The sequence below is a fragment of the Aptenodytes forsteri genome, unplaced genomic scaffold, assembly GCF_000699145.1.
Source record: "Aptenodytes forsteri isolate BGI_AS27 unplaced genomic scaffold, ASM69914v1 Scaffold83, whole genome shotgun sequence".
Lineage (NCBI taxonomy): Eukaryota > Metazoa > Chordata > Aves > Sphenisciformes > Spheniscidae > Aptenodytes > Aptenodytes forsteri.
The window spans coordinates 2,925,128-2,947,523 of NW_008795371.1; the positions used below are offsets into that span (position 1 = coordinate 2,925,128).

General features: G+C 42.7%; 2 protein-coding genes across 2 annotated transcripts in view; one reads left to right on the forward strand and one right to left on the reverse strand.

Annotated features, from left to right (window-relative positions):
* Window positions 1–14,358, forward strand: part of TUBGCP4 (tubulin gamma complex associated protein 4) — a 16,652-nt gene extending 2,294 nt beyond the window's left edge. The window contains exons 2-18 of the mRNA XM_009280372.2: window positions 54–182; window positions 789–911; window positions 1,418–1,471; window positions 1,920–1,976; window positions 2,554–2,633; window positions 3,336–3,537; window positions 5,458–5,623; window positions 6,766–6,890; window positions 7,588–7,638; window positions 8,661–8,766; window positions 9,109–9,216; window positions 9,452–9,590; window positions 10,068–10,245; window positions 11,184–11,318; window positions 12,478–12,594; window positions 13,047–13,186; window positions 13,495–14,358. Coding sequence (XP_009278647.2) covers window positions 54–182; window positions 789–911; window positions 1,418–1,471; window positions 1,920–1,976; window positions 2,554–2,633; window positions 3,336–3,537; window positions 5,458–5,623; window positions 6,766–6,890; window positions 7,588–7,638; window positions 8,661–8,766; window positions 9,109–9,216; window positions 9,452–9,590; window positions 10,068–10,245; window positions 11,184–11,318; window positions 12,478–12,594; window positions 13,047–13,186; window positions 13,495–13,507 — 1,923 coding nt within the window. The 3' untranslated portion in view covers window positions 13,508–14,358. The remainder of the gene's footprint in view (window positions 1–53; window positions 183–788; window positions 912–1,417; window positions 1,472–1,919; window positions 1,977–2,553; window positions 2,634–3,335; window positions 3,538–5,457; window positions 5,624–6,765; window positions 6,891–7,587; window positions 7,639–8,660; window positions 8,767–9,108; window positions 9,217–9,451; window positions 9,591–10,067; window positions 10,246–11,183; window positions 11,319–12,477; window positions 12,595–13,046; window positions 13,187–13,494) is intronic.
* A 1,286-nt stretch (window positions 14,359–15,644) lies between these two features.
* Window positions 15,645–22,396, reverse strand: part of TP53BP1 (tumor protein p53 binding protein 1) — a 32,719-nt gene continuing 25,967 nt past the window's right edge. Inside the window, exons 17-25 of the mRNA XM_019472362.1 lie at window positions 22,042–22,218; window positions 21,377–21,798; window positions 21,054–21,245; window positions 20,349–20,552; window positions 19,553–19,765; window positions 18,843–18,937; window positions 17,626–17,825; window positions 16,624–16,769; window positions 15,645–15,982 (exon numbers count right to left, since the gene is read on the reverse strand). Of these exons, the coding sequence (XP_019327907.1) occupies window positions 15,798–15,982; window positions 16,624–16,769; window positions 17,626–17,825; window positions 18,843–18,937; window positions 19,553–19,765; window positions 20,349–20,552; window positions 21,054–21,245; window positions 21,377–21,798; window positions 22,042–22,218 (1,834 nt within the window). The 3' untranslated portion in view covers window positions 15,645–15,797. The remainder of the gene's footprint in view (window positions 15,983–16,623; window positions 16,770–17,625; window positions 17,826–18,842; window positions 18,938–19,552; window positions 19,766–20,348; window positions 20,553–21,053; window positions 21,246–21,376; window positions 21,799–22,041; window positions 22,219–22,396) is intronic.

Here is a 22,396-nt window from a genome sequence, read left to right on the forward strand (position 1 = left end):
GCCCTGCCCTCCCTCACCGCTGTTTCTCCCCTCACCGCTGTTTCTCCCCTCAGGTGTCTCAGGAACTGCCCTTCCTGCACCCCAGCGAGACCAGCGTCCTGAACCGGCTCTGCCGCCTCGGCACCGACTACATCCGCTTCGCCGAATTCGTGGAGCAGTACACGGGACACGTACAGCAGCAGGTGGGGCCGCCCCACCGCTCCGCTGTATTTCCCGGGCAGAGCGCGGCGGACGCCGGTCCGGCCGAGCGGGTGCGCGGATGTCCCGCGGGGCACACCGCGCCAGCACGGACACGCGGGCTTTCCCGAGCAGGGCTCAGAAAGCTCTGTGCGGTGCAAATAAGGGAGGGCGCAGAACAGCGAAAGGTGGACCAAGTGCAAAACGTCCTTCTTGGGGAAGCAGGCTGTAACGATTTCTGGTCACTGCAGGCTGGCCGGGGCTTGTCAGCTGCACAGGATGCTCATCCCCCGGTTGTCGTGAGTCCTCCTCATGGTTTGTGAAGAGCTTTGAGATCCAAGAGGCACGCACAAGTGCAAAGAACCGCTGCAGTTACCAGTGGTTCCCAGCACTCGCATATGTCCACAGAAGAGCTAACTATAACTCTGCTCAAGTAACTCTCCTTGTGACAAACCTCTCTTTTGTTTTTTTTTCCTGGGCACTTTCTGGTGGGCTAAGGTGCATTTCAACACGTTTGGACCACTGGCTGCTGGCGTAACACTGCACAGAAACTCCATTACTCTTTAGACCTGCACTGGGGAGCTGATGTAGATTTTATTGTTTGGTTTCAGGACCATCATCCATCTCAGCAAAACCAGAGTGGACTGCATGGCATTTATTTGCGAGCCTTCTGCACAGGTCTTGATTCAGTGCTGCAGCCGTATCGACAGGCACTGCTTGACCTAGAACAAGAGGTAAAGGAGAGGGACCTGCAACAAGAGGCGGTCCTGCTGCTGGCAGATTGTGGAGAGTTGTCATTTCTGCAATTAATATGCTAAGTAGTAGTAGCTAAGGAGGAGACGAGGTATTTTCCTTTCCACATCAGGGCTGTCTTCCAAATTATTCCTGTGAGGTGCCGTTGTAAATGATGCTTCATTCTAGTAAGTATTAAGTCCCTGCTACCTTCAATTCAGTAAGTGCCCCATCTGCCTCAGAGCCCAGTGCTGTCTCAGACTATTGTGACTTCTGTTTTCAGTTGTAAAGGTTTTGATTAACCTCCACTAGATTAGCAGCTGTCATATCTTGGGTACTGTCACCATCCAGTGGTTTTTATAGCCTAAAATGGGACGCAGCCCAAAAATATGTGGGGGGGAAAAAAAAGCTGTGGGAACTAAAGGTTTGGAATATAGAGCCAAATGTGCTTTTTTTACTTATCCGTACCTTATTTTAATTTTCATTAATTGCTTTGTTATTCTTACAGTTTCTGGCTGACCCGCATCTTTCCATCTCACATGTTAATTATTCCTTGGACCAGGTATGTCATGTTAATAAACAGGTAGTGCTCTTTGGTCACTCTTACTGCTCCTTGAGTCTAATAAGAAAGTGGGTGGGATAAATAAGGGTTAGTCTGTCATGTCATGCCATTTCTTTTTAACGCCTCTACATTTGTAGTCCCTTAATCATGCTCAGAGGATCACTTGCACTTTGACACAAAGCTTAGGTCCTCCACCTTGACCCTCGCATATTCCTCACTGCCTGTGTTTAGCCTGAACTGCAGCTGGAATATAGTAACTTCATGCATCTTGGTCCAGTGGAGGGAGAACATTCTTCCTAGAGATTTTCATGTCATGTTTCTAATTTGTGGGGAAAGCCAGATGATAGTTTCATGAAATTATTGTAATCTGTCCACGCTTACTCAAGTATAGTTTTTCTCTCTCCCTTGCATAGCAACCTAATTCAATATTTTGCTCCTTGTTCTGCAGTTTCAGTTACTCTTCCCCTCTGTGATGGTCATGGTGGAACAGATCAAGACTCAGAAGGTACAGTAAAATTGTAGCTAGTTTCTCTTAATAGGTTTCCTCTTTAGCTGATAAAGTCCTTTCTGCCCTCATCCCAGACCTTTAATACTAGGGAAGAATGTGGTTTCAGTAATGGGTGCCCTATTCCTACTACTACTGTAAGTATTGAATAACTTTTGCAAATCCGTTTACACTGGATTTGACTTTTTTGTTATCAGTATGATCTTTGATGACTTGCATTTTATAATCACAATACATTTCATAGTACGAGCTGCTGCTGGTTGGAATTTCTTCTTTTCTGAGTCTGTTCTCTCCCACTGTTACCTGAAAAAAAAAAAAAGGCAGAAGCTACGTTTTCAGAATCCAGAGATGCTTACTTTTTGTTAAGGGAAATTTTTGAGAGAAGCTTGGGTGTAGAGCCACACATAGAAGGCCTCTTTCTTCACTACATGGAGTATGTTACATCTTTCTTTCTGTAAGACTTGTGCAGCTTGTTAAGGCATTTTCTTGTTAGCCGAAAGCATAGTGTTTAAATGTCTTAAAAGGTCAGTACAGATCCAAATAACAGACCTAGTCTAACCGTGTTTTCTTTCTGCAGATTCATGGGTGTCAGATATTGGAGACAGTCCACAAACATAGCTGTGGGGGATTGCCTCCTGTTCGCAGTGCTCTTGAAAAGTACGTAGATACAGTAAAGCTATTATTTCATTCTTCTGTAGTAACTGGAATTAGTGTCAAAGTGTTTATCTTACTTTTGAAAACAGTACATGCAAAACAGTCTTGCATGATACAAAAGTAGGAGTACCATGCAGGGAAAACTGCCACAGTCCCCATTATTTATCTAAAGTAGGCTTATGGCAGGAATTAAGGCTTTCTCCATACTTTGGACTTAGGGCTGAGGAAAGTTCAGACCCTATGTTTTTTCTTCCTTTGAGGTCTACATGAACTGTTTTGCATGTGGTAGACCTGTTACTGTTTTTTGATCCTTCAAAAGGATAAATGTGAGTGGGTGAGTGTTGCTACGTTTGTATGTCCTTGGGGAGAAAGTCAGACTACTTAAAAGATAATTTATGTTCATGCTGAAATGGTAATTGAGTAGAAACAGTAGGACTGGGAAGCCACTGCAAACTTACTTATACTTCTGGTATACTACCAGATCTCCGTGGAGAAGCCACATATTCAGAGGATATGTTAGTTTAGCTTGGCAAGTGATTGGTCCACCTTTCTCGCTTTAAAAAAAAAAAAAGTTATAAAATTCCACATTAGCCATTTAGCACTTGCCATACTGCCTGTCTGACTAACTGGACTTCCAGAATGGTGTACAATGAGGTTTTGATTACTGCGTGCAAAGGCCCCACTGTCTGTTTCTCTTGACCTCAGGATTCTGGCTGTGTGTCATGGAGTCATGTATAAGCAGCTCTCTGCCTGGATGCTGCATGGATTGCTACTAGACCAACATGAAGAGTTCTTTATCAAACAGGGCCCCTCTTCTGGGAATGTCCCTAGCCAACCCGAAGAAGATGACGACGACCTAGGAATTGGGGGACTTACAGGAAAACAGCTACGAGAACTGCAGGACCTGGTAAGACTGCAAGTCATAGCTTGGCATCCTTCAGTCCTTAGGGAACTAAAGAGGAAATATATTATCGTCTTCTTCAGTGCGAGCTCTGCTCGACTGGACGTATATTGAGACCTGGTAGAATGGCAAATCAACAGAATATTGTAATAGGTTGCATCTAGGCAAGACATATCATTTGGCGCAGTTGGATAATCTTGGGGCAGAAAGCCCTATGGATGGAATCTGTGTAGATGCTGATGTCAAGTAATTGGAACTGCTGTACTTACTCTGCTCTTGACTGACTCTTTTCTGATTCCTTACGGTCAACGCTGTGATCTGCTCAACATAGGCATTGGTGGTAGTGTGAGCAATTGCCAGGGAAAGGGTGTGGGGAGCTTGGGTGTTGACTTGATTTGCACCCTTTCTATTGGCAGCCGAGTCAGGTACCTTTCTTGCACAACTGTTTGTTGTGTAAATGTTACCTAACAGGGTAATACTACCGACATTACTGGGGAAAAATGTGCTATGTGAGAGTCGAGAGGCAGCTAAGAACATGTCCAGGGTGCTAAGTTAAGCAAAGGAGCAACCTGCCAGTATACTGGTGAAATGTGGTAACTCCTCACGTAGATGGTATCCCATTAGAGTGCCCTTGTGCAAAGCAGCTTTCTCAATGGAGTAATCTCCCACACGTTGTGCATCTGAATAGTGTTTGCATCAGGGACCAGTGAGGAGCAACTGCAACTCTGTAAATTCACACTCTGGTTTACTGTGAGAAAACATTTCATGGGCACCCGTGGTGTTAGTGTGCTGCATGCAACTTGGCTGTGAACACACAGAAGATCCACCCCCAAAACACCCTGCGTTGCGTACTAATTAAGTGCCCTGTACAGCCTCTGCTGAGGACAGACTACACACAGGCAAAACCAAGGGAAAACTTTAAAAGGCAGTTAGTAAAAAATCTGTTATTTCACTATATTGGATATAGGAAGAATGTGAAAATTGGTGAGTCTTCTAGATCCATGGTGGAAAACGTAGGCATTAAGAAGATGACACCGAAAGAGCCTAATTAACTCTCTTCTTCAGTATTATTGACTAAATAGTGTAGACAATTCTTCAGTCAGAGAGTAAAATAAGAAATCCTGAGTGTTGGTGCGATAGACCGATACAATACTTGGGTATTTCCTCATCTAAAAGTGTCAGAAGAATCTTAAGAAAAGAATTGCCAAGCTGTTAACATCAGTATACAAACTCGTACTGAACTCTCCTATTAAAATGAAGAAGTCTGTAGATGGCAAACGTTCTCAAAAATTTGTTAGCGCGGTGTTTTTTGGATTATGGACTAATGAACCTAATTCTCCAAAACCAAGAAAGCCAAATGAAATAATCAGTATTGGTTCTCTGAAGGAAAATCTTGCCTCTGTACTTGGAGTTCTTTACTAATACATTCAGAAAAAAGTTAATAACTTACTGTATTGTTTTAAACTCTTTTCGCAGGAACTGAGAAAATTGCCTAATTTATGCTAGCAAGCCTTCTGATCTTTAATCTATTTGCTCACTAGTGGAGGTGTTTACATTTGGCCCGTTCTAGCAGTGTTAAAACATATAGGAATTGGGTGTAGGGGAGGATTATTTTTGGTAATGCTAATTAACATTGTTATGGCTGCAAAAAACCTAACGTAATGCAGTTGCAACAAAAATGCCTTTTGCTGATGTAACATTATCCTTTGGGAGAGCCAATTTGCTGCTATTCTACAAAGGTTTAGCTTCTCCTTTTCCTGCTTCTGCTCCCCTCTCTGATGAAAGCAACATGTTCTCTAGGGAGATCTGCTTACTTCCAATGTACTTGGATTCCCCCTCTCACACACATACCCCTTTTATACACCTTTTCTGTCTGGTTTTCTCACTTTTTTTTGCTTGATTTCTTTTTCCCGGGGTCTCTGACAGCGCTTGATTGAGGAGGAGAACATGTTAGCTCCATCTCTAAAACAGTTTTCTCTGCGAGTAGAAATGCTGCCTTCATACATTCCTGTGCGGGTTGCTGAGAAAATCCTCTTTGTGGGAGAATCTGTACAGATGTTTGAGAATCAAAATGTTAACCTGACCAGAAAAGGTAAGGAACATCTTTCTTGTGGCCTTTGCTCCGTTATGAGTGACTGACAAGTATCTTCCAAAATGCTGTATTAATGAATTCCTCAACAGGCACTGACTATTGGCTGATATTGTTCAGAACATATGGATGGTTGTGCCAGGACAGAGCAGTGGTCCCAGTGTTCTGCTTCTGATTGATTCCAAGGGAGCGGTATAAGAACAGGATGAGTAAATAAAAACACTTTCCAAACATAGTCTCCAAGTTTCCAGCAACAAGTCAGCATGTGATTTGCTCTGGATAAATAAAGCAATTGCAAAGGTCGTGTTTTCTTCTCAGTTTGCATCCCTGTCCCTGAAGGGTGCAGACAGACACAAGGGCATATCTTGCTCTTAGTGTGTATGTTGCAGAATGGTATCATAGGATTAAAATGCATCCGCAAACATAAGAGATTCATCGCGAGGTGGTCGCAAGGGTTGCTGTGGAAGACAAATGATCAAGATGGAGCCTTTAAGACAGCAAGAGAGAGACAATTCCAGCTGCTGGTTCTCTTTGAGAGCCTGATAAGTTTACATTAGAGATGGTTTTGGAAATACATTCCTGCACCGACTGGGGGGGACTGCTGTGGAGGCTCTATCTTGAGCTTGTCTATGCAAAAGTACTCAAATGACTTGAGCGACACTGTAGAGAAGAAAGAACCAATTGGACTGTTTTCTTGCCTTCGGAGAAGCGAGGTGAAAAGAAATTGGTCTTCCAGCTTAGTTGGTTAAAAAAAAAAAATCCCCAAGTTCAAGCAGTAGGATACATTTGAAAGGGGGTAGGTGGAGAACCAAACCAACTGGTTAATGTGGCAGAAAAGTTGTGGGTTCAAAGATCTAGCTCAGTCCTAGGAAAAGGACTGTTAGTGGCAATCATTTACATGGAAAATATTTTGGATTTTTACTGATACCACAGCACTGTCATGTCAAGTGTCTGTACTGTAACTGTACTTGCAATAGTAATCTTGGTACTTGTACTTCGAAGCCTCCTCAACTTCATGTTCCTTGCCAGACCTGAGATGGTGGTGCCTGGACAGCCCTTCTGCCCCACTGTGCTGGAAGGGGTCCGCACTTCTCCAAATGGTATTCCTTTTTATTGCCCAAAACACTTTTCTCATTGCTGCACAGGCTCCATCCTAAAAAACCAGGAGGACACTTTTGCAGCAGAGCTGCATCGGCTCAAGCAGCAACCGCTCTTCAGTTTGGTGGACTTTGAATCAGTGGTTGACTGGATACGGAGCACAGTTGCTGAGGTAAGGATCCTAGGAAGGATAACTACTGTACAGGCTGAGGAGCTCTTCAGTTTTGCAAATGACTGGGGAAGAAGGAGGCTCTTTAGAATCAGTGACTGTACAAGCGTGTGAACGCTGCAGGTAGCTTTCATGTTCTTATGGGGCTCAGAGCTTCATGTTACCCCAACTTCTAATGGGAAAAGGACATGAACAAATACTATTCACTTTCATAGGGGAAAGAAGGGATTTTTTTTTCTTTTTTTTTTTTTTTAATTTCAGTTGCAACGACTTCAGAACTTTTCATCATGCTTTCAGCATAATAGATGGCATCTCACTGGACAGATTCTTTGCTTTGGCAATTTTTAATCTTTTTTTAATTTGGGACGGGGGGGGAACCTGAGAAGATGGGGAGGTTAGAGAAGTGAGAACAAAGCTAGGGTGGAACTGATTTCATAAGAATTTGCTTTTTTTGTCATGGGTCTTCATGTTTCTTGGGCAGAGTTTCTTGCTGGTATACATCAAGAGTGTTCTAAGTAGTACCATGGGCTGCATACACACGGGATTCTTAAGTGTGTTCTCTTGTGCTTTGTATAGAATTTTATATAGGTGCTTTTTTGTATGTATCACAAGTATTTTAAGACAGCTACTGTTCTCACTGAATGGGTTTAGATAAACCTGAGGGGAGGTTTCTTTTGTTTGTTTTTTGTTTCCTCACTAGCATCTTTGGAAACTGATGGTGGAGGAATCAGATTTACTAGGACAACTGAAGGTAATGTAACTGCTAGCTTGTTTTTGCTAAAGCAGCTTAATCTTTTCCTTCTTTTCCTTCTTTTCCTTCGTTTCCTTCTTTTCCTTCGTTTCCTTCTTTTCCTTCTCTTCCTTCTTTTCCTTCTTTTCCTTGTTTTCCTTCTTTTCCTTGTTTTCCTTCTTTTCCTTCGTTTCCTTCTTTTCCTTCGTTTCCTTCTTTTCCTTCGTTTCCTTCTTTTCCTTCGTTTCCTTCTTTTCCTTCTCTTCCTTCTTTTCCTTCTCTTCCTTCTTTTCCTTCTTTTCCTTCTCTTCCTTCTTTTCCTTCTCTTCCTTCTTTTCCTTCTCTTCCTTCTTTTCCTTCTTTTCCTTCGTTTCCTTCTTTTCCTTCTCTTCCTTCTTTTCCTTCTTTTCCTTTTTTTCCTTCTTTTCCCTCTTTTCCTTCTTTTCCTTGTTTTCCTTCTTTTCCTTGTTTTCCTTCTTTTCCTTTTTTTCCTTCTTTTCCCTCTTTTCCTTCTTTTCCTTTTTTTCCTTCTTTTCCCTCTTTTCCTTCTTTTCCTTGTTTTCCTTCTTTTCCTTCTCTTCCTTCTTTTCCTTCTCTTCCTTCTTTTCCTTCTTTTTCTTCTTTTCCTTCTTTTCCTTTTTTTCCTTCTTTTCCCTCTTTTCCTTCTTTTCCTTCTTTTCCTTCTTTTCCTTTCTTTTTTAATGGCTCTTTCCCATTAAATACTTTACTGTCTTAGATTCTGCGCTTTCTTCTTTTAGGTAAAGCTGTTTTCATTTTCCAAGTCTCAGGTCTGAGCAGAGAGTGATAGAACTTGGTCAGAGACAGAGTTAGAGGGGTATGTGTATGTGGTTTTGTGGTTTGCATCTTGAAGCAAAGGCAGCACAGACTTTTTGGGCACTGGATGAAATTCATAGCTCTTCAGCTGTGTTTTGAAATGGCAGAAGTTGTCCAAGCAATAATAAAAATGGATGCTATCAGCTCGGATGCTTAAAATTTCTGCTCAGTTTTTGATGTGCTTATATACAAAAAAATTATCTCCACAGATTATAAAAGACTTTTACCTTTTGGGAAGAGGTGAGCTGTTTCAGGCCTTCATTGACACTGCACAGCACATGTTAAAAACACCACCTACGGCTGTAACTGAACATGGTGAGCGTTGCTTATTCACTTACCAAACTGTCCTCACTGTGGTATAGCAGGAAAATGGTGATCCACCTCCAGTACAGAAGAGCTCTATCTTATCCTCTAGATGTTGTCGTTACTTTTGAAAGAACAGCACTTGTGAATTAGAATGTCTCACAGACTGTGTGAAAATAACATCTCGGAAACTTTCAGATGGCGGTTTTCTTTCCATATTTGAAACTGGAATTAAATGAAAATAGTGGATATAAGCATCAGTGTTGTCTTTTATGGCCGAGCATAAATAATTAATGGGTGCAAAATTAGCACTAGCTGCATCATCTTGTGTTGATACCTGTGCTCTCTTGTCAGATGTCAACGTTGCATTTCAGCAGTCTGCTCATAAGGTACTGTTAGATGATGACAACCTTCTTCCTCTGCTTCACTTAACCATTGAGTATCATGGAAAGGAGCATAAAGGTATCTACTTGCATTTTTAGTAGCGAGTTCAGAGGGGAAATGATGACCTTGTTTTCAAGTCCTATTACTTACCCTTCTCTGAAGTTAAAGAAATACTAACTTTGTTCCCTTTGCAGCCCTATGTGATGGCCTAGCTTGCTTTGTCTCTTCTTATTCTGTTCTTTCCCCTTTTCTTCCTTGCCATGGTTGTCTTGACTGAGAAGATGACTTAATTCAGCACCTCATTTGTTTTCAGATACTTCTCAGACTCGTGAAGGGCCTTCCCGGGAGTTATCTCCACGTGAAGCCCCCGCATCTGGATGGGCAGCTCTGGGCCTTTCTTACAAAGTTCAATGGCCACTGCACATTCTCTTTACTCCTGCTGTTCTGGAGAAGTAAGTACTAGGTATGGTCTTTGTATATTCATCTATAGGTTCCCTGATCTCAGGCACTCGCTAATATGTTGGGTTTTTTTCCCTCTCTGTGGAGAGAAAGGTAGAACTATAATACCTTAGCTTGCTCCTTGAACCTTAAAATTACTCTTTCTACTTTTTCATATTGAGGGTACTTGTAATGACAGTAAGACCTGCAAGATGCTGGCAGATCTGCACTATTTTACAAACAGCGCTACTTTGACAAAACATTGTCAGCTCTTCCCTCCTTATGGTGAAATTAACTTTGTATTTTTTAGGTCAGTAACCAATACTAGCAGAAATCTGTTGCTCTGAGATGGGCCATTCCCTGACCTACCCTGTCTGTTGGCAGGCAGCCACCTCCTGTTTCTTTTTCCAGTCTTGCATTGTTACATTCTCCAGTACCTGCACTCAAGGAAGATTTTAATCTTAAAACAATTTTGTATTTTTTGACCTTAGGTACAATGTTGTGTTCAAATACCTGCTGAGTGTGCGACGAGTCCAGGCTGAGCTACAGCACTGCTGGGCTCTCCAGATGCAACGCAAACACCTGAAATCTAACAGAACTGATGCCATCAAGTGGCGTCTGAGGGATCACATGGCCTTCCTTGTGGACAATCTTCAGTATTATCTGCAGGTCAGGATTATAGAGAAAGGTAAACTGTACCAGTTAATCAGGAACTGGCAGAAATTCATGGAGGGAGCACTGAAGTCCTGTCTTTCAGGGTTAAGATTCTTTGTACCTTAAGGAAATCAGGATTTCCTTTGGAACAAGTCTAAACTGTCTCTCGGTTCCCAGACTTAGTGCTACAATTACAAAATTTTTGGACTTGTGAATTGGTGAGTGTTACTGGAAATGCAGGAGTTTTGGCTCTTTAGTGCTACTAAGCATTTGTGAGAAGCCACAGTCGTCTCTGAAGTAGCATCATTAAGATACCATCCTGGCTTCTTCCCTTGCCCCTTTTACTCAAACTCCAGTTTGAGTTAAGTGACAAGTTGTTGTTTTGGGTTTTTTGTTGGGTGGGGTTTTTTTTAAAGAATTGAAAGAAGCCATATTCTGACCATTTGAAGTAAAAAAGAGACTTTACAAAGGTAAACACCAGTTACTAGTAGCATGATTTTGTGAGAATTACGTATCATTTTGTTAATAGCCGTAACAGCTGAATTGAGGGGGCCTGGCTTTCCTGATTCTCCAGAGTAGTCTGGCTGAACTTTTGCACTGCAGCCTTTGCCCTGAGATTCCAGATAGTATCTCCCAGTGTAAAATTCAGAGTTGACTACAATCAAATACCTTTGTTTACATGCTAGCTATGTACTTTTTCAATAGTTGATCTTAAACAAAGTGACCGTTTCCCTTTCTACTTAGATAATACTTAGGCATAAAAAATTGTTCCCCCCCATTACATACTACTGTTGTATATAATTTGCCATTCAGGAGGCAGAGAGAAGGTGACCCTCAGCCTCTAAAGTAAGAGTAGCAATAAGGAAAGTAAGTTTCTTACACAAAACTTCTGGCTGGTCTGAAGTACTCCCATTCCTCAAGATACTAACGAGATTTCTTTACATATCCATCAGGTGGATGTACTGGAATCTCAGTTCTCACAGCTTCTGCAGCAGATAAATGCCACGCGAGATTTTGAGAGTATACGATTGGCTCATGATCATTTCTTAAGTAATCTGTTGGCTCAGTCTTTCATCCTCCTAAAACCTGTAAGTAGGTCTTGTTTTCACCTTTTCCTACAAATTCTCCAACTGCCCTAAGAAACACACCTTTTTGAACAGATAAGACAAACCATCTCTTTTAAAAAACATCAGTGATAATCTCCTGCAGAGCACAGACTACAATTTTGGGAATAAAGCAGGTATAGACTAGAACAGATAATTGAATTAAGATCACTTAATTTACAGTTGGTGAGTGTGGATGCTGTATTCCTGGCAATTTTAAATCAAGGTTAACTGAATACTGGAATAATCTTATTAACTTAAATTTTGTCACTGTGTTTTTCTCAGGCAATTTTATTAAAGTACTAATTAGCTTAGTGCTGGGAACTGTATTCCTGAGGGACTCATTCTGAAATGCATTAGATTAGGAAAATTTCCCTCTCAGACTTTAGAGGATAAAAATAGTTGGGATGTTCCTGAGTGGACTTTAAGGGTGTTTTTTATTGTTGTTTTAGTCAAAAATATGTTACAGTGTTGCTGGTATTTTTATGAAACATGTAGCCTCACAACAACATTCCCAAAGAAGGCTGGTATCGATGAAACACAGTGATACCGCAGGTCTTGTCTGTTTCATTATTTTGCTCAGTCTATGAGGCGATAGCATAAAGGTGGCAGAATACTAATTATCCAGTCTGGAACTTTTAAGTGTTCCAGCAGTTATGTCTGTGAGGCATTTGGGCTTGCTTAACACTCTTGAATGCAAGTTACCTTGACCAACTGATACAAAAGAAATTCCAAGTTTTGTGAACAGTGAAACCAAGGCCTTGAACCACAGCTCTTGCTGTTCCTTAATTCTTCCTTCTCCATCCCGAAGCTGCAGCGATGGCCTGCTGGTTGGACAGGGAAGCCAATGCACTTCTGTGCCTATGTGGATGGCTCATGCCAATCGCTGTTGCCCCAGCAGCGTCTGCAAAAGGTTGGGGGTGGGGGGGAAAGATGCAGCGTAACATTTAAGTCCTTTTTCCGTAGAAAACCTTACAAAAATGCTACAGGTGCTTTAGCATCCTCCTTACTGATTGAAAAACATGGTATCAGCAACATCTTGATTATGAACGCTGCAACTTTTCAGGTACTAAGAACAGCTTTCTCTGGGTTTGAACTCTGTTTAAACTATCTTGTACTATCTTGTACTTTTTATCCCTTGCAGGTTTTCCACTGCTTAAATGAAATTCTGGATCTTTGTCATAGTTTTTGTTCTCTGGTCAGTCAGAATCTGGGCCCATTAGATGAACGGGGAGCTGCACAACTCAGTATTTTGGTGAAGGTGAATCTATGTTTATGTGGACCTTTTCTTCTCCCATGCAAACATTTACCTAAGCAGTCATCTTGGCTTTAACAGCTGTAGAACAGGAGTGAGTTTAAGCTGAGACCTTCTATATGAGTGCTTGCAATGATTTTAATTAATCAACTGTTCCTGAGTCGAAAATTCTATGTGCACGGAGAGGAGGAATGTGGGCAGATATGCAGAAATTACCCTATTGTAATAAAGGAGGTGGATATCAGCCTGTGCCTCTACCCCTCCCTTTGGATACCTAACACCTAATAATTCTTGTGGCCGACAGCTTACCTTATACTGGACCAGAAGCATCACTTCTCTTGCAGCGATTCTTTTCTTCAGGCTGTTAAAGGATTGTTTAGGCAGGAACAGAGATGAAAGGCTTGCTTGCTTGCTTTCTCTCTTGAGAGTGCCCAGAACTGACTTCTTCTAACTTCTAGGGATTCAGTCGTCAGTCATCGCTTCTCTTCAAGATTCTCTCTAGCGTTCGCAACCATCAGATAAACTCTGACTTAGCTCAACTGCTGCTACGCTTGGATTATAACAAATACTACACCCAGGCTGGAGGAACCTTGGGCAGGTAGGAATATCTTCAGGGTTTTATCCTGAGGTATGTGAAGTACAAAGTGATCTAAATGATCATCAGTCATTTTTATTGATTGTGTAAGCCAAAATAATTAGAAGCAAAGTGTTGCTAAATACTATGACAGAAAAGTAACAAACCAGCATTGAGTTAATTTTTGGTTTTCATAGGCTTTCTCCCCTTCAAGTTTGTTTTGGCATGACGTTGAACTAGCTGCTAGCTCATATTGGCTGAAAAATGCTGATGTGGGTTGATAAAGGGAGTTCCTTTCAACATGTAGTTAATATTGTACCCTTCTCTTGCAGTTTTGGGGTTTAAGCACCAAGACCTTTTCTTCAGGCTGTGACCAACAACGCGTCAAGCAGTGGAGACTGGTGCTCTTGGAGAGTTTGCACTCAACTGAATTTTTCTTTGTAGCTGGCCCTTGCCTGGTGAACCACTGTTTCAGAAGGAATTGGCAGGAAGGGCCACTTATGTGAGGCTGCCCAGTGATTGCAGAAAGCTACTCCATTTTTCTGAACTAGTAAAAACATGCTTTCTGCAGCCCCGCGTATACTTATAAATGCTTCTAGGGAGGCATTCTGTGCCTCTTCAGGAAGTGAAAAAGCAACAAGAATTACAATGTCTTGGCTCTTCAACTGGACTATGATCCTTTGCAAGTTGGAGTATGGAGGAAGTAGTCTGCTGTTCTTGACAATGAATGAAGTTTTGGCTGTATTCAGAAGTTCTACTTGTGCAGTAAACTGATTTACAGTACACAATGTCCGCTAATCAAATACATACCTCCAGGAAAATGAAACAACTGCAATAGCAGTTTGAGGTAAAGGGGGAGGGAAGAAGGAATAGATTTTAAGAATCTCTTCTCATACAGTGCACTGTTCTAGCATATCTTTATATGTAAAGGAGCCACTAGTGATATCACATGCTTTCTCTATAAAACTTAATAGATTTTGTGTGCTAAAATTATGCACATCAAGACAGAAGTAGGAGCTTTGCCCTACTCAAAGTACAAAGCTCCCTCTGCTGGCAGAAAAGTGTGCTAGAGCTAAAACTAAGGAGAAACTTACTTAACTAGGATGTCAGCTCTAAATGTACTGTTTTCATTTAAGACTCTTTAGAATGCTACTAGTGACTATCCTACTGAACCAAAATAAAACCATCTTGTCATGCAGTTATGTGGAATATTGTCAATGTCTGCACCTCAGTGCAAAGGGACTAGAGTGGCACAGCATCCTATTTCAATGAAAAGCAGTATCTGGCAGGAACTTCTTGCATGTTACTAAGATTTCCTAGCCTTGCAGTAACAAACAGACTATCTTGCCTAAGTCCATTTGGATGAGTGGCAGAAGAGAGCCTGTCACTGGGGTGTAGTATCAGCTTTCCCAATTTGAACACAAAGGCTGCCAGGAAACCAGCCTTCTCCTCAAAGGGTTGGTATTTTCACAGTATCTGAAGCTGCAGCTCTTGAGAAAGTTACATGTCCTTGGGGGAAAAAAAAAAAAAATCCTCTGCTCACTCAGAAAGACACAGTAACAACAGACAGCAAGTATAAGGCCTGGCATCTTCAATGCACTACAGCTGTTCATGGTAGGACTGTGCCTGATGCGAAGTTTAAAATCCCGTGACCATGAAAAAAGCTAGAAAACTGCAGAAAGCGTGCTGAAGTTTGGATGTGGGATTTACAGACCAACACAGACAGAAGGTGACTGAGCTAGGAAATGATAGGGGAAAAAATATGCATCAAGAAAAACTTACACTTTTGAAGTAGGGGACTAAAGACTCTGTACGAGGCTGGGTGGAGGCCTGGGTATACCTCTAGCCTATAGCATTGTTAAAGAGCTGTCAAACTCAGCTTTTGCCTTTTTGCCAGTTGACTGCTAAGATAAAGTGCCTGGCTGTGAATGCAGCAGCTCAGCAGCAGATTATTTACCCCATTACCATTCCAACAAAGATACACAGCACTTACGTGCTCTTTGCACCTCGATCTCCCAGCAGTTTAGTTGTCCTAGGTCCCTGTGTCTATCTCTCTACTTAGGTAGTGCCAGTCTGCACTAGGGCAGGTTAATACCTATATAGTCACAACAGGAAAAAAAGAGAGGTAGCCGAAACAAAATGGCACTTTGTCCTAGAAATTCTTACCAGTCACTTCAGCAACATCTTGATGAAATTCATGGAAAAATGAATTTCTGAATTTTTGTATTCTTCCAACAAACAGAAGTGCTGCTGCTGCCCTGAACTTGCTCATAGAGTATTCACTTCTGCAAATACAGGCTGCCAGTTGAGAACACCTTTCCCTTCCTTTATAATTGACTTTGTGTTGAGGTCAGCCTTTTCTGAAAGTAGAATATTAGTGCTATTCAGCTTAGAGAAATGTAAGCATTTCTTTTCTCTCTGCCCTCCTCCTCTGGAGGCACAGCCCTGCAATAAGTTTAGATAAATGAGGAGTCCCAGCAGCTACCACAAGAGATCGAACATTTATTTCATCATAAAAGTCCAGCAGATAAAACTATATACAGTAATCCATGCACACTGTCCAATTACACAAACATTTAAAACCTGATTAAAACACAGTCTGCACAACAGTGGGACAGCAGGGCAAAGTTTTAGTTTAGTGGGGGACATAGTCATGTTTATACTTTGGATGCTTGTAGCCTACTCTCTCCCCAGCAATAAGGCTCTGGATCACCCACTCTTGCGAGACAACAGGCAGCCGTAAAGCTTCTGCACACTTCAAGATACCAGCTGGGCAGGAAAAATCAGTCACCACCACGTCATAAACACCCAAAGCAATATCTGCACAGGAGGAAAGACAGGCATCTGTCAGGTGAAAAAAAGAAAAAGGATCTTCTCTGCAGCAGCAGATCAGTGTGTTTCACCACTGTGAATCTCTCTTTCATGTTCTCTCATTCCTAGCCAGTGAATTCTCTTCGTAAATGTTAAGATGTACTCTACAGCAGCACTGCACCTTGCAAGTACAAGACTCCCTCTAGTCCAGATAGAAATTAACAGAAAACCAGCAGGCAGCATTACAGGCAGGACTAGATAACCGTGAGTCCTGACCTCAGGCTGTGAGTACTAGGGCCTACATCCCATATGAAGAGGGAAAGACAGTTGAATTCAGAAGGACAAGGAAGCACAATTTTAGTGGCCTACAGAAGGTCCAGGAGCAACTCTTGCCTATTTCTCCCTTTCAACATAGGCTGGAAGCTGATGGCTTGTGTCCTGAATTGCTGCAGCATCTCCTTCTCTGGAAGGTAGATCTTCTGGATGTAATCTTCTAGATTACATTCAAGCAGAGAGCTAGTGTCTGCACTTTGCCTTCCTTTATGCTTAGACAACCTTCTAAGCCATCCTAAATGGTTTTAAACCATGCTAGAGACCACAGTGGCATGAGATTCCCCACTACTAGGCCTGAGAAACTGGCCAATGAGTACCTTTGTTGTGAGCATTTGAGTAATGCTGTTTAACAGATGCTGCTCCCCCCGTCATGAGGATTTCAGACCACAGATCCAGGAAGTTCTGCTGCTGATCTGACACCAGGAGAACCTTCAGGTTATGGAATGGGTTTTCTCGTGGGTGCCTGTAGAATAAACAAGAGAAACGCAGACTGCTAAGAATATCCAGTAGTCTGAAACCATATTTGAGGACCATTATCTACTTCTAGTCACCTGACTGGCTCCCATATTGGTTCTTTGAATATCTTGCATACAATGACCTAATCTCTTACCACCCCTCCTGAAATACTTGGAACAATTATCCTCTGTTCATATGGACAGTAAAACAGAGCTAGACAACATTGGTGGGGTGTGTGTGCAGCAGCCTAAACCCAAAGTTAGGCTAAGCTCCTCCTTAATCCTGAACCACCTTTTCTGTGCGTATCCAAAACACCTCCGCTTTGACAGGGCTGAGCAGGCAGGCACCAGGCTCCTGCCCAAAAGCCCACAGAGATTTACAAACTGCTTTTGTCCACCCCTCACCTTGCCTGAGGATTCCGACCTGACAATTGTTCTCTCAGACCTACTGGATTAAACTCCATAGAAAACACAGAAGCTGGCTTCAAAACGTACCAAAGGAAAAGGAAATTGCAGTAGTATTGCTCTCCTTTATCCACTTCTGAGCAATTAGAGAAGTCAGCCAAGTGTATGGGAAGCCTTGCCTGAATTCAGTCTTCCTCATGAGGAGACTGACATCTTTCTTACTTCCCAGGAAACTGTCTTTTTTGTGTATATGGCACCCAAATGTACCTTGACATTAGAGGTCACTGTAAATCCAAGGAAAGAGAAGGAAGTTCTGTTCCTGTATGGAAGGGAAAGCATGGGGAGCAGTACTAGGGACACCTTCAGTACTTGTAGTATTCAAGAACCTCCCAAGCATAACAATTCTCTCTGATTAAATCCTTGGTCTGTGGACTCAGATCATGGTTATTTGGCACTTACCATTCCAGCAATTTTTGCTCCTGGAGGCTATAACCAGCTGGCAAAAGGTAATTCCGATAATTTTGAAGCTGGTTAGCATGACAGCTATCATGGACCCAGATATGAGACACACAAGGGATCCCTCTGGCAAGGCACAGCAAGTATTTCCGAGTTCGACAATGCTGGTCCGCAATTAAAAGACACTGATACGCTGCATTACACTTCAGGGGAGATGAAAAGACATGTAAACGGGAGACAGTGCTTGCAAAAAAACCCAGAAGTTATCCTGCTGCTAAACACTTTAAAGAGGAAAACAATTGAAACCCTGATTTTCACAGCCATATTATGTGAAAGGTGAATTAGATAAACAGATTCTGAAAGCAGGAGTACCTATAATAATCACTTATTTCAAGCTATGCAGTTCACATGCAAAAACTCTGCCTAGTAGTTTTTGTATCATAACTGTCTCTTCCAGTTCAGACAAAGGAGAAGATCCATCTTTTAGTTTGAGACTCAGTAAGTCACTAGAGAAGTCATCAGGCAAGATGCTCCAAGAACAATTTACTCTCTCTTACTTAAATTTAGATTTTTAATAAAGTGACACTAAACTAAACTAAATTAGTTGTCCAAGTAGATCTGGTAAGTGAAGAGTGAAGAGCTCTACCTCTAAGTGTTCTGAGGCACAGACCTGTGGTGAGACCACATCTGGAGTACTGCATCCACTCCTAGGTTCTGCAGTACAACAAAAACACAAGACACACTGGAGCAGGTCCAGCCAAGGGCCACTAACGTATCTAGGCATTGGAGCATCTGACATACAAGAAGAGGCTGAGAGAGCTGAGCTTGTTTAAGCTCAAGAATGGAAGGCTTGGGTGGTCATACAACGCATATTCATGACTGATAGGAGGGTGTACCAAAGATGGAGCCAGACTCTACTCAGTGTTATCCACTAAAAGGACAAGAAGCAGCAGGTACAAATTGAAATACAGAAATTCTATTTAAATAAATAAATAAATAAATAAAATTGCGAGTGGTCAAACATGGGATCAAGTTGCCCAGAGAGGTTGTGGAGTTTCCATCCTTGAGGATACTCAAAACCCAAGTGGACAAGGACCTAAGCAATCTGCTCTATTTGATCCTGCTTTCAGCAGGGGGGCTGGACAAGATAAGCTATGGAAATTCCTTCCAATCTCAACTATTCTGTGACTATCGTTCTAGATTAGTAGGTGAGCCCTTACCTGGGTTTCATTGAAGTCTTCCAGGATATAGCCAGCTCCTGCTCGCAGCTGCTGTGCTATGTAATGTTTGTCGTATGGAGTCATCTCTAAAAATTCTACAGCAGAAACAGAAAGTTCAATTTTTGGCTATAATCTATCTGCTCACATCCACACAATCCTCAGTCTACAGAGCCCTCATCCATTCCAGTAAGGGACCCCAACCTTCATCCCAAGAATATCTAGGGAAAACCCCTGGAAGAGTCAAAAAAAAAAAAAAAAAAAGGCGGAAAGGGAAGCACTGTACTGGCCAAACTAGCCAAGTGAGCACCTTGTCACTTCTTTTCATGCTGCAGTTCATTGCATGAAACACGACCCTAGCAAAGGCAAACTGGAGCAACCTGTTCATGCTTTCGAGTCCTATGTTTCCCAGCACTATCCCTCATCTCTCAAAACCTTCCTTCTCGTATTATAGTATTCTGAGACTGCTGATTTCACTAATTTTCACGCCTTTCTTAACTTGCTGAACAGCCCTATGATCATCATTGAGGTTTGCCACATTTCAGGCTGTAAATTCTCTAAAACAAAGACTGAGTCTTAGGACCTTCTGCAAAGGATTAAAGAGCAAAAGGGTAAAACAGCACTCACACAAATACCTGATCAGACAACATTCAGCATTTTTCCTAAAGCCACAGCATTCCACTTGGAAATGCAATGGGTAAGATTTGCCTCACCTTCTTCCTCCTCACTGCTCCCTGCGGGACCATCTGATGGCTTCTGGTGATTGACCAATTTGTCACTGGGTGTTGCCATGGTGAGGAGAAAGGCATAGCCCAAAAAGAGGGTCTTATTGTGGGGCAAGGGTCCATGATGGTCCTCCAGTACTGGGGCATCTACAGCATCTACACCTTCACAGGTGCTTACAAACTCTCCAGCTCTCACAGCCCCTGCAGAGAGACAGAAGCACCATGAGTCTCAAAAGTCAGGTTCAGCACAAAGACCCTATGTAAGATCTGGGATATATTCAACTTCCGTTATTTTACTGGAGGAGACAGAGGGAGACAGGATTGGGTTAGGATTACACTAGGATAGGTAGGGATCTTTTACCCTTCTGGTTGCAAAGAATCTTCAAATCAAAACCTGAGTGACTAATGGGACAATGTTCACCATCTATCAACATCCTGAAACAACACTTACTGCTGTGAAGGGTCCCTTTAACAGCTAGGCATTTCAGGGCTGACTAAACAGATAAGAAAAGAGATAAGGAAGGAGAGAGGCAAATCACAACATTAAGGTCAGAACATTTCCAAAAGGCAGAACTGAAAAGATGGCAGGTAAGTACTCGGACTATGCTAAAAACATCTCTGGCTGCTGAATGCATCCAGGGAGAATCAGTCTCAAATCCTGCAGGACAAACAAGCAATCCCGTCTACTTTTTGCTTATGGGAAGTGGAAAGATCAATTACAGAAATACCAGGGAGGAAAAAAATAGCTGAATGCAAGTTTAAGAGCAGAACATAAGGTTCTCACCAGGCTTTATCATTGCTGACTTGCGGCCACGTTTAGCTGGGGATCTCTCATCTTCAGAAGCAACAAGTTTCCTTTTCCCAGATAGTGTGCCTGGTGGGATGCGTGGACTCTCCTGCCCTTTACGAGTGGGAGTTGTGCTGCTGCTGGAAGTGCTGGGAGAACCAAGGTTACTACGTCGCTTCCGCTTCCCCTCCACAAGATTATCTGTAATATAGTATGCAGCGATTAGTCACTCGCTGTCACCTAACTCCACGAGCTTTCACCCTGCCTATATGTACAGAGGTGGCTAAACTCAGTAGTACCTAGAAGGTACACACTACCACCCTCTGACAGAGAAGAGCAAGAAAAAAAGATACCTCGCTTGTCTATCTTTCTTCTCAAGCCCTGTACCCTGCCTGTCTCTTTTCCTCCCAATACTGCTGAAGAGTTTGTATCATAGCAGCCATCCACCAAGTGTAAATGAGTACAGCAAGCATCACTGTCCTAGAAGCAGGCCACTCTCCACAAACCAGTCAATACCACTAAGTCTCTGAGCAAGACACAAAACAAGAAAAGTATCTCAAAGATCCCATTATAAAGTACCAAAAGCATTGCTAAATACCCAGAAGATTTAAACATGGGTAATTCAGATCAGGAACTAGAAGCATCTCAAAGGCACAAGACGCATAACAGCACAGCCAGCAGCTCAACAGCACCTCCCCTTACCAAGACTGATGTCAGCTGCTTTGGTCAGGGGGGTGACAGGTTCGTAAGGACCTAGCCCAAACTGCTCCCGGAGCTTATTTCCTTGTTCCAGAGACAGGATAACAGCCATTCGTTTGTACCACTTCCTCTGGCCTTCCTTTTCAATGCAGTAGTATAGCTCGCCAGACTCCTTCCGGTGTCCCTTCACCACACCTGACGAGACAGCAAATAACACCCATTAACCAACTATACCCAGGCTTCTCATCCTCCTGGACAAGCACCCATCTCCCATTGCATTCAGCAACTCAGAAAACCCAAGGATGGAGCTCAAGCACTGCTCTTACCTGCACTAAAGTACTCATCCTCTGAGAGTGCGGTCACCTCAGTCTCCAGTGGGATAGGATCACAGAGTAAAATATCTTTTCCTAGCACATCACATTCGTATCCATCATCAAAGAGCAGCTTGTACTTTCCTGCCCCAACATCTTGGGTAATCATCCCGGAATAGAAGTACCCATTTGATGACCACTTTGCTACAACCCTGAGGCCCACAAAGCTGCTCCCAGAGGATGAGTCTGCACAGTCCGAAGGACCAGTCACCACTTGTAATGGGATTTCTGGAGAGTCACTTCGACGTAAGGCACAAAAGCCAGAAGTGTCAGATTTCTCCCCTCCATCTGGCAGGCGAACTGAACGAGTAAATGATTTCTCCTCAGGTGATGCTGTAGTTGACAGATCCTCCACACCTGGCAGTCCAGCTAAATCTCTGTAGAAAAGAGAAAAGCCGTCCCAAAAGGAAAAAAGAGAAAAGCACTCCCAGAAGGATCAGGAAAGACAGCTACTAAACAAAGAATACTTGGGCAAGATGCTTGCAGCTGCTACATGCCACCACCGAAAACTAGTTCCTGAAACATTCAGTACTCCTTTTTCTCTGTCACACTAAGACAGCAACTCCCCATCCTCTTCCTTGGCAATAAATTAAAGTTACAGTCTCCTTTTTCCAGAGTACCTTGTTCCTGTTGTTCGAGATGGTGGGCGGCCTCTTCTTCCTCGCCCACGAGGTGTCACAGGTGCTCTGCCACCCTGACGAGTGCCAGGCATAGCGTCCTCCTCTTCCTCACAAGGCAGTGCTCCTGTCTGGCTAACTCTGAGTGGAGATGCTGGCTGACCAGCTCCTTTCCTAGGGCTAGAGAATTTATGAGTTAACTGTTCTGAAAAGAGAAGCCAGTTCATTAGGATCCCCCCATTTTCTCTGTGATCTCACAACAATTCTCTGGTCAAGAAGTTTGCCTCATCGCTGCTAAACTGGCAAGAGCTTAGGCAAAGCAATGCCTCACAAGGAAACAAACTACTCCTTTAGGAAG